General features: G+C 50.7%; 2 protein-coding genes across 2 annotated transcripts; both read left to right on the top strand.

Annotated features, from left to right (window-relative positions):
- The first annotated feature begins 61 nt into the window (after nt 1–61).
- Nucleotides 62–842, top strand: MRPL51 (mitochondrial ribosomal protein L51). The gene is made up of 2 exons (XM_059466092.1): nt 62–400; nt 571–842. Exons 1-2 carry the CDS (start codon nt 130–132, stop codon nt 765–767), a joined length of 468 nt encoding a protein of 155 aa, XP_059322075.1. The 5' UTR covers nt 62–129; the 3' UTR covers nt 768–842.
- A 2,282-nt stretch (nt 843–3,124) lies between these two features.
- On the top strand, nt 3,125–7,847 carry VAMP1 (vesicle associated membrane protein 1). Its single transcript, XM_059466011.1, has 5 exons — nt 3,125–3,158; nt 3,809–3,968; nt 4,779–4,937; nt 5,184–5,235; nt 5,636–7,847. Coding segments are annotated over exons 1-5 (390 nt in total). The 5' UTR covers nt 3,125–3,156; the 3' UTR covers nt 5,653–7,847.
- Nucleotides 7,848–10,936: the final 3,089 nt, after the last annotated feature.

The raw sequence follows: 10,936 nt of genomic DNA, 5'->3' as shown, positions 1-10,936 counted from the left end.
CCCCTGCCCTACCGACCGTTGGTGTGACGTCACCCGCGCGCCTCTGCGCTCAGCGGCGGAAGGGGCGGCCCGGCAGCGCCGCCGCGCTTCCCGTCCCGTCCCGACCCCGGGGCACCGGGGGGCTTCCCCATGGCGGCGGCGGCAGCGCTGCTGCTGCGGGCGGCGGGCCGGGCCCTGCTGGGCCGTGCCACTCTCCTGCCCTGCGCCGAGCGGGGCTTTAGCGACTGCGGCGGGGCGCGCTGGGCGCCCGCGCGGCCCGGCCTCCCCGTGCCGCTGTCCTCGCCCCTGGCAGGGCTCACCCGGCCCATCCGCATCAAGGAGCCGCCCAAGCGCAAGCCGGTAGATCGGTGGACGAAGAAGCGGGCCTTGTTCGGGGTGTATGATAACGTGGGGATCCTGGGTAAGACACGCAGGTCTGTGGGCCCAGGGCGGGAGTGGAGGGAGGCCGGACTCACCTGCGGGATGGCGCCTCTGCCAGCAGCGACAGGGCGGGGAGGATGGGCGCCGGCCGCCCTGGGAACAGCCTTTTCCAGGGCCTGGCTTCATCTGTTTGTGCTCTCCTGTTCTCAGGCGGCTTCCAGATCCACCCGAAGAATCTCATCATGGGGCCCACCTGGCTGCGAGGCTGGCGGGGGAACGAGCTGCAGAGGTGCCTCCGCAAGAAGCGCATGGTGGGCGATCGGATGTTTGCAGAGGACTATCACAAACTCAACAAGAGGATCCGCTACTTGTACAGGCGCTTCAACCGCACCGGAAAGCACCGCTAGGGAACAGCAGTGCCTTCAGCCTGTGGAGTGTTGTTTTGTGGCATTGCAGTCAGAATAAAGCCAGCTTCCACACAACTGAGTTCCCAGTGCTTTCTACAACCTTTGCTGCCTATTTCTACCCGGGTCCCAAGGTCCTGCTGCTGCTCCAGGCCTGAGCTCCTCTGTGCCCCCTCAGTCATTACTGATGTACTTCTTGCAGGCGTCTGTTCCAACCTGCATCCCTGAACTTGACCCTCTGCTCCTCTGTTTTTTTGGCCAGGCTTCTAGCATAATTTCAGTCTCTGAGCCCCAGGTTCACACATCTAACATGACAATTCCAGTATTCTCCAGCTTAGATTTTTCCTCATAGCCAAATGTTTCAAATTAATGCCACGAGGTCCTGCTAATACATCTTCCTGCTCATGGCTTTCCCCATTGCCCTCCACTTGTCTGTGGTTAAGTGTGAGTGATCCAAATGTTAATTGAATTGCATCAAAATTTGTCTTAAGAATGGGATTTGTCTTATTCCACACTCATGATGATTTTATCCCCTGCTAATGACACTTTATGACCAAATGGCCTTTTGTTTATAATTTAGGCAGGATTTGCAAAAGTAATTCAGGTATTTAAATGTTTTTAAAAATTCTAGCTTCTAGTTTTCAGTAACTGTTGCCAGTTCCTTTAGAGGAGAAGTTACAGTGAATCTCAGCTGGCATCCCTCTAGTCCAACACCACACCACTGTACACTTGGGAAAATCCATTAGATGAGCAGGCATTTGTATACCAATTCTGCCTTAGTTGTTAATTTAGCTGCTAAATAATCCAGGGAGTTATCTGCTGACTTGATGCATCTTGCTACAGAGCAATGCTGCTCTGTCTCCAAAAGCATTTGTTTGGAAGCAGCAAGGAATGAATGGAAAGAACTTTCTTTAGGCCTAAGCCTGAGGAAAGTGAAGGCAAAGTCTCTGTTTAAACAGCTGAAGTCCACATTTTCAGTGGCAGGGTGACAGACCTGTGGGACTTGCCAAAAAGTGCTGTGGATTCAGGAAGCTTGCGCAGATCCAAGTGAAGACTGAACAGGTATAGCAAATCCTTGACTGAAAATATGTCAGAAACTGGAAAAGTATCAGAGAAAGTGTCTTGAGATGACCCTTTGTCATCTCTTCATCCCTCAGCACCAACCTGGCAAAAGCTCCATGGCCACTAATTGCATAAGCTCAAACTTATTTGCAGTGATTATTGGAATGGTGCTCAGACTGCAGTGGAAAGCCTGCCAGCCTACAGAAGCTTCTTCATCAGCTTGTGCCTTCATCTGGAGGCAGAGTGTAAGAACCTGGAGTTCTGAGGTCAATGCTAGACTGCTCCTATCTGCAAATCACCTGTCTCTAGTCACAACGCTGCATTCTTCTTCACCTTGTAACCACGACCTTCTAGTTACCATGCTGTAAGCTGTAACATAGCTGTCTTGTGTACCTAATCATCTCTGAGATCTGACACTAAAAGCTTACGTGAACATCCTGCATCACCTTATGGAAGGAAAAGGTAGTGAAAGTGTGAGCCTGCACTTGTCACTCTACTCACCATGCAAAATTCTGAATGAAGAGTCTTCTTGTTCCAGTACACTCCTGCCCCCTTTTTTGTCCTGTGTTGGAGAATCTCCCCTTCTGATCCAGCAGGCTTCTCCAGATATTTAGACGGAAAAACCTCAAACGCATTGCTGTTCTTGGGGTTGCTGTGGGAGCCTCATTTCTCCCAGCAGGCTGCAGAAGCTCGATCGGGACTTGTTCAGCTTCGCTTTCATGACGTGCTGTATGCTGGAAGCGGGCCAGCGACACCATCTCTTAATTGCAAGGCCAGCGGCTTAGCCAGAGCCAACAGGCACACTGCGGAGGTGGGATTTCGGGAGCGCTCCGCAGCCCCGCCACGGCGGCGCCAGCCGGGCTGGGCTCCAAAAGGGTGCAGGTAACCTGCGTGACCTCCACGGAGCGCGGTGGACCCTGTCGGGGCCGTGTGTCGGTAGCGGGGCGGTGCGCAGCCCCGGCCCGGTGTGGCGGAGGGAGCGCCGGGCACCCCCGGCCCGGCACGGCGGGACCTCCGCAGGGGCGGGGCCAGGGAGGGGGTGGGGCGCAGGGCGCTGCTCCTATTGGGCAGCCCCACGGCGGGGCAGGGCTTGTTCTGTGGCGGTCTGGGGGCGGGGCTAACTTTATGTCCTTTTCCACAGGGCGCGCAGTGCTGATTGGCTGAGGAGGAACTCAGGGGCGGTGCCGAGCTGCAGCTCTCTGCGGAGCAACTTTTGATTGGCTGCTGTCTCTGTGGGCGGGACCGCGCTGTTATAAGTGCGGGGTCTGGGGGCTCCGAGCGCTGTCGGTGCGAAGCTCCGTGCCTTCCTGCCGTTCCGTCCGGCCCGGCCATGTGAGTGTCCGCCCGACCGGCCGTGGGCGAGCTGCGGCGGACGCGGTGTAGGGGTGGTGGTGCTGTAGCAGTAGCAGCGTGAGGGACGGGGATCGGTGCAGAGCCCGCGTCCTGGCCGGCGGCGGTGGGGTCGGATGGCGCATTGCAGCAGCCACAGGCTGGGCTGCCCGCACCGCCCCCGGGCGGTCCCGCTCCCCCGCTGGCTGCGTGGGTGAGTGGGTGCATGGGCCGTGCCCCAGTGGGGATGATGTGCGGGGCCCAGCCGGAGCCAGCCTGGCCGGCGGCCACCACTGCGCCCAGCCCGGTGCTGCCCGGTGCCCCCGCGTTGCTCCCTGTCCCTCTTTCCCACCTTCCTTCCCCGGCTCCTGGTCATGTCCGTGCGGCCAGGTCGCTGTTCCCCCCGGGAGGCCGCAGTGCGTGGCGCGACCGCGCCCGCAAGCTCTTTCGGCGAGGGACTCGTTCCATTCCCGCTGCCCCCTCGGGCTTGCCCCTGCTTTGGGGTCTCCCTGTTCCCGATGCGGCGGGATCCAGCGAGGCTGCCGAGGCTGCTGCCAGCGCTGCTGCAGCCCGGGGACACTGGGGTGCCTGTGGATTTGGGGGGTTCTCTCTCGAGCCGATGTTTCCCTTGGCTCATGTGTGTGCTCCCCTAGGTCTGACCCGGCTCAGCAGCCCGCTCCCGGCGCTCCCGAAGGAGGGGCTCCCGAAGGAGGCGCTCCCGAGGGGGCAGCCCCCGGTGGGGGTCCCCCCGGGGCTCCCCCCAACCTGACCAGCAATCGCCGCCTGCAGCAGACGCAGGCACAAGTGCAGGAGGTCAGTAGCTCTGCCAGCCCTGACGGGTGCCTGGGCTCTTGTCACACCGCTCTGCAGCAGCAGCGATGTTCCCGACCCGTGTCTGGCGCTGAGGGGGTGGCTCCTTTTGTCATGCCAAAGCCAGAAATTAATTAATGCTGAATACTCAAAAATAGGGTGGCAAACCTATTAAAGAAATTGGAGGAGAGATTGCTTTATGTTTAAAAGCCACTTCATTCCAGATATGACTTCCAAGGACCAGGCTTGCTAGATTGTTTTGGTACCTCGTTATCGCGCATCTCTTATGGGCATAAAGCTGTACGGCATCCAGGACAGCTCTTAACTCCTGCGGGCTGCTCCAAGGGAACGCTGTGTGCAGTGATGTGGGGAACCCTTGCCCGGCTTCCCGGGATCAGAGCCTGTGGCTTGGCTGCTGTAGCGCCTGTGTGCCTCACCGGGGCAGCAGCACGAAACTGATAAGGAAATTTTGCAGCTCCCGGGAGTGAGTGAGCACAGGGCTCCTCTCGTAGGGAGGGTAGCTTTGGCTTGCTGCTGGAATGGAGAGCTCTTAGAAGCAGATGAGAATGTGAGGCTGAGGACCTGCTTGAAGTGTACTTGAAGTGATGTTTTAACAGTTACTCTCGGATTTTTTTTTCATTCCAAAGTAGGCAATGACTTGAAATCACTTCTTTCTTACCCTGATCTTTCCCCCACTCTTGCTCATGTTTTTTGTTGGATAGTATTGCAACATCGATTATTGGCTGAGTAACTCCTTTTACATTTTCAGCTGTCTTTAACAATATAACTGCTCCCACTGCTCTCCCTCTGCAGGTGGTTGATATAATGTGTGTGAACGTAGACAAGGTGCTGCAGCGAGACGAGAAGCTGTCCGAGCTGGATGACCGGGCAGACGCGCTGCAGGCCGGCGCCTCGGTGTTCGAGAGCAGCGCGGCCAAACTCAAAAGGAAGTACTGGTGGAAGAACTGCAAGGTGAGCTTCCTATTGCCATGACCTCCTTGTCAGCAGGGAGCTGGGCTACTCCTCTCCTGCAGAGCTTTCAAGTGTAACTGGGGCTTGCTAATAGTTTCAAATGCTTAAGGTTCTTTCGCTGTGGGAGGGCTTTGAGGCCTTGGCTGTCTTGCCTTTGAGGTCTGGCTTGGGTTCCCTGGCTGTCAGGAAGAATGGGAGCTTGTCAATCTGTTCTGAGTATTGCTCTTGGACAATCTTTTTCTTCAGATGATGATCATGATGGGAGTGATTGGTGCCCTTGTGGTGGTGGTGATTGCAAGTAAGTACCAAAAACCTCAGGCTCAAAGGTGAGGAAATACCAGCTCTAGAGTACTCTTAACTTTTCCTTTTTGTTTTGAGGTCTTGAGGGTCTTAGTTATGTAAGTGTCAACTCTAGTCTTTGGGAAAGGGAGGTAGAAGTGCTGGAACTCCCTCACTTAGTGTGGAAATTGTATGCTTTACCTAGTAGTATGAGGAATGGGGAATGCCATCACTGTAGAAATGGGAAATTCTGCCTGCCGGGTCAGATAAACCTGTAAGTATGAGGGGTGTTTACACTGGAGTAGGTGGGTTGGCAAGTTCCTTCCCTGGTGGGTGGTTTGGAGTTCTCTGAGGGACCTTTGGTGTAACTTGCCCTTTTGTTCTTTCCTTTTTTCTTTTTTTTATTGCTTTGTCTCCAGTCTACTTTTTTACTTAAATGTAGCTCCTTCAGTCTGCAACCTCCTGTCCCCTATTACCTTGCCTGTCTCTTCTTGCCTCTTTTTCCTTTCCTTCCCTTTCACCTAGCTTCCTCATTCATTTCCTTATTGATTTTAATTTATCTTCTGTATAGGACTCTGAGCTGCTTACTAAACATAGGTAGCCTTTTCAATAGCTGCTGCAGCTTTAGGGAGCATCCTCTAAGTTTAGAGGAAAGGGAAGCTGAGGAAGAGTGGGTAGCTATTTGCTCCTTCTCTTCTGCAGAGAACTTTTTGTGTTTATTTTTGGGTGTAAGCTTGTCAAATAGTGCCTGTGTGAACTCTAGCAAAATAAGAATGCCTTAACACAGTGCCTTTTGGGATGAAGGACTGCAGCATGTGAGAGCCTCTAGTGTTCTGCCTAAAAGGAGTGGCAGCATGACTTGAGCTTTTCATTGAGCTTCTGAAATAAAAGCTAGTTTGTGTTGGCCAGTGGCTGTGAGCCATCTAAGCTACACCTAGTGATGTAGGTTTCTTTAGCCATGGAGGGGTGAGCACTCAAAGAAATGATTTATTCTGCCTGAACATGGCCATTTCAGTTTTTATAAAGGAGGACCTACATAATTACCTCAGTCAAGTGGAGCAGGCTAAACACAGTTCAGTGAAAGGGGCATTGCTACTACCTGAAAGGCATGTGTGGGAGTAAAGCCTCTCTCCACAAGGAACAAATGAACAACAATTAGTCAAATATGCCTTTCATCTATGCACACACAAGCCAGGACCCTGTAGCTTCCTACTATCTTGTAGCTTTCCGGAAGGAAGACTTTGGAGCAGTGGCAGAATGGGAATTGGTGTTTTGCTTTTGTGTGACTGGGTTGAAGGTCGAGGAAGCTCACTGCCACAGCAGATAGAGGTGAAAGGGGCTGGAGGTATTCCAGATGAGGCTGAATGAGCTGCATGGCTTTCTGATTAAGAATATCTGCTCTGTTTCTGCTGCCACAAAGCCCTAACTTTCAGCAGGAGTTAGAAAACACTTGAAATGGTTAGCTGGGGATTCAAAGGGAAATGGTGCTCTGGGCATGGATATTGCAAAGTGGCATCAGATCTCCCAGTTTGGCAACTTATGCCTCTAGAGATCTTGCTGATCAAACTGAATCCTCCTACTTGCTGTAGGTTCTCTTGAATTTAGGTCCAGGGTGGTTTCTGATGGAAGTAAATGTGTGGCTGTGGCTTTCTGTGAGTGATTCCCTTTTTCTTCTCCATCAAAAGTAACAGGAGCTGTGAGTTGTTTGAATGGTTGTCAGACATGGGTTAAATGAGCTGCCCTGTTTCTGTAGAGTCTTCTGAGGAATGTGTATCTTGTCTTTTAACTTTTTTTTAACAAGCTGAGCTGTAGCCTGTAACCTAGACTGGAAAGAGGGTTCTCCTTTAGTTTAGAAAGCTCTGCCTCTGTTCTGGAATACACTGAGATCTGTTCAGGCAGGGAGGACATCACTGGAGTTCCCAGATAGGAGCAAAGTACAAAAGATGGGAGGAGCAGATGCTTTTTGTTTCACTGGATGTGCTGGGGAAGCCCCTTTCTGCCTCCCAGGACACCTGGCAAGGGGCTAGGTTTTGCATGCTCACTTCCATGGCCCAGCATTTTCATTTGAGTTCATCTCCCTGCAATTCCATTCCTCTCCAACTTGGGGGAGGGCAGAGATGAAGATCTGGAGTGAAGCAGCCCTCGTCCCCTGAGCACTTCCCTAATTCCCTGGAGCTGAGATGGGATGGACGGTCAGAAGTGCATCTGCTGAAGAGGAGCCAGGGCCTGCTTGTGCCACCTCCTGCTCTCATTTTAGGGGGTAGGCTTTTACAAGCTTGAGGCCCCCAGACCAGCAATTCTCTTGAACTCTTCTAAACAAGCCTTTGGTGCCCCATTCCTCCTGTCTCTATGGGAACTGAGGTCCCCCTAGGCTGTCTCTTTCATTTCTTTCTCTCAGATGTTGTATGTTGCCTCCTCCTCTGCTCCTTTTCCCCTCCTTTGTGTCTCTGTGCATGGGCAAAACAAATCACCAAGGCCCTCTTAGTAAAAGCAAGGGACTCTGCTGCCCACAGCATCACAGCCACTCATGCACGTGCAGTTTATTTACTTCCTCTATAAACACAACTGTAATCTCCTCTGGCATGTTCTAGAAATCAGCTCATGTACTTTTAATGGTCTCTAAGAAACACAATTCACCACCTTACTGAGTCTGTCTGGTCTGTCAGTGAGTGGGGAGGGGTTGGGATACCAAACTTCTGGAGTTTCTTTTTGTTGTGACTTCCATAGCATGCACATACCTGAAGTTGTGTCCCTCAAAGCAGTGGCTGCTTTTCCATTGTAAAATGATGGTAGTTCCAGTTGTGCTGGAGTGACTCTGGTAAGTCTGTAACAAGATGTGAGAAGCAGCAGCTCTGGGGGAAGAGGCTGCCCAAGCCAAATCTACTTTCAGCGACTGAATGTCCAGCTAGTGTACTGTTCAGGGGACTGACTTCTGTGCATTACTGTGTTAGGGGCAGCTCTGCCTCTCAGGCTGTGCTGCCTTTGGACTTCAATAACCTCAAACCCAGAAAACAATTCTTCATTGGTGTTGGAATATAAGTTCAGGACCCAAATGAAGACCTCCAAGAGTAGGATGCTGTTCACAATATATATTGGAGCATGACTGGAGTAAAGGTAAGTGCCCCTTTGTTTTACTTCACTGTACATTGGAAACTCATTAAAAGGAAATAACAGAGCTTTGTCCACTGCAGACTTTTTTTAAAATTAGGTACTCATGCCCTTATCTGCCCTTATTGCTACAAAAGCTAGGTTGTAAGCCAGTCTTCCATGTGGCTTCTGGTTCCCTTATGATCAGTCTTTGTCCAGTCTTAAACATCACCAAAATCCACTCCAGAACAGTGAACACACTGGAGCAACTCTCAATGGTGAATTTGGAGCAGGGCAGCTAGACTTATTCTTCAAAGATGGAAGCCTTCCTGGGAAAGGAGGGTGTCTGGACTGGCTGGTGGATTAAAGCAGCGTGTACAGTCTAAAATTCCCCACAGTTCAGGCCTGCACAACCTGAACAAACGAGTCGTGCTACAATTCCTGCCAAGTTCTGTGTTGCGTTCCTGTCAGTTCTCAGTCTCACTCATGTAGGGGGATAGGGAAGATGTTTTCAAAGGACAGATGCATTTTTGGACTGTTGATGATGCAGTGTTCAAGTCTCTAGCCAAAGCTGGGGATTGAATGCTCATTTTCCAAAGCTGGCAGCTGCTCTGGAGCACAGAGCTGGGGCTGAACATACTGCTGAAAGTTGCCCCAGGGTTGAGCCCAGTTCATGAGTCATGTTGTGGCTGTTTGCAAAGACTTGAATGTCTAGCTATAAATCCTTTGTTAGGCACTGAAAATATCATGTTCTACTGGAAGCTCTTCTGTGGTGCCATCCTTACCTGCATCAGTGTTTCTGCTGCTCCTGCACTCTCTTATCCCAGACAAAACAGGGTTTTAAATGTGCTCCAAAAGCAAGGCCAAGGCTCTGGGAGAATAGTTCTTTGAATGTTTAATTAAAAAGTCAAGGTCTGCCTTTAAACATGGAACATGCTTAACATGCCTTTGAGCTGGAATGGATTGCCCAGAGAAGCTGTGCATGCCCCATCTGTGGAGATGTCCAGAGCTGGGTTGGATGGGGCTTTGAGCAGCCTGGTCTAGTGGAAGGTGTCCCTGTCTGTAGTAGGGAGTTGGAGCTAAGATGTTCTTTAAGGTCACTTCCAACCCAAACCATTCTGTGCAAAATGCAGCTCCCATATCAGCTGCTTCATCCTGATGTCTTCAGATGTGACGGAAGAAAAGCCTCAACTGTACAGCTCCTAAATGGATATACCCTAAACCTTCCTATCTCCAGATGCCTGAAGCATTGCTCTGGCCTTTCCTGAGGTGTTTCTGTGCTGGTCAAAGCCAGGTGCAGGCTCTCAGCAGTAGTGGGGTTTGTTGTCTCAGCTGGAGAGCAGCCAAATGCTGATGGGCAGGACAGATTTTTCTTCACAGCTGGAATGCAGCATCAACACTTGTTTAATGAACCTGGCTTCCTTGGGAAGTGACAGAGGTCCCTGCTCTGATGTATCCACTGGGGTTGGAAGCCTTAACTTGGTGAAGGAAGGTAGTAAGGGGGAGGTTTAATCTTTGTTCTGACCTCTAAACAAATGATTGCTCTGAGAGATGTAACAGATAAAGATACAGGTTTTACAAATAGGCAGCTCAGCCATGTCTGTTGGATACTGAGCCTCCACACTCCTGATAATATTTGACCTATTTTTGGCCTGAGATAGAGTACAACACTTACACAGAACACCCTTACTTGCTCCCCAGGTTTCAAATATGAACAGCCTCATAATGTCCTTTCCTTCAGTACACAGACCGACCCACTAAATGATTTCTGCAGAGGACTAAATGACACTTTCTTTTTATGGTCTTCCCTCAGAGGCTTCTTTTCCAAAAGCCTTTGTACTATTTTTTAAAACTAAATTTGCCATAAATGTATGAAAAATTTAATAAAGATTATAAGCTCTTTTTAGTTCAGTGCTTTTAAGCATGCACTTGGAAGCTGAAGGCTCCTTCCCCTCTTATGCTTACAGGCTCCCTTTAAATATTGCGTATTGTTAAATACAGAGAAATGTGACTGAATGTGGCTGTGCCTCTGTTCCTGATCTCTGTGGTTCCCCTGTGTCCTTTTGCCAGCAGCACTACTGCCCTTTCCATTTCTTGATGTAGCCTGTAACCCTGCAGATTTTACTGAACCTGTCCCAGGAACTTGGTAATCCTTTCTTCAAATTCCTTCTCTGTTTTACCTCAGTCTGTGCAGACAATCCTTGATCTATCTGTCCAGCTTCTCTCAAACTCTGCAGCAGGCACAGTTTTGTTCTTCTAAATATATTGTTTATTTTCCAAAGTGATGGTTCTCTCATTTTTTTCTAGCTTCCCTAGACACTATGTTGTACTTCCATGCCTTTCCTCTATTACCTTAATTCTTGTGGAAAAACAATAGTTTGGCATCTGTTCCCAGCCCAAAAAGACACAACCTTCAGCTGTTTCCTGCAAGTTTTCCATGTCCACAAAATAACTCTGCTATGCCTCTAACACACCTATGAGTACTGAGCATCCCCTCAACTTTCTCCTCTTGTACAAATTCTCCCCAGCTCAGACCTTTAATTTGCCTTTTGCTGACCTGCAGATCCCCAAACTTGCATGCTTTCTTCCCTTTTCTCCAATTTTTCATGTTCTCCATGAAACACTCTCATTTT

The sequence above is a fragment of the Ammospiza nelsoni genome, chromosome 2 (assembly GCF_027579445.1).
Source record: "Ammospiza nelsoni isolate bAmmNel1 chromosome 2, bAmmNel1.pri, whole genome shotgun sequence".
NCBI classification, from domain to species: domain Eukaryota; kingdom Metazoa; phylum Chordata; class Aves; order Passeriformes; family Passerellidae; genus Ammospiza; species Ammospiza nelsoni.
The sequence above is the reverse complement of the archived record's forward strand: the minus strand, read 5'-3'. Positions and strand labels throughout refer to the sequence as shown.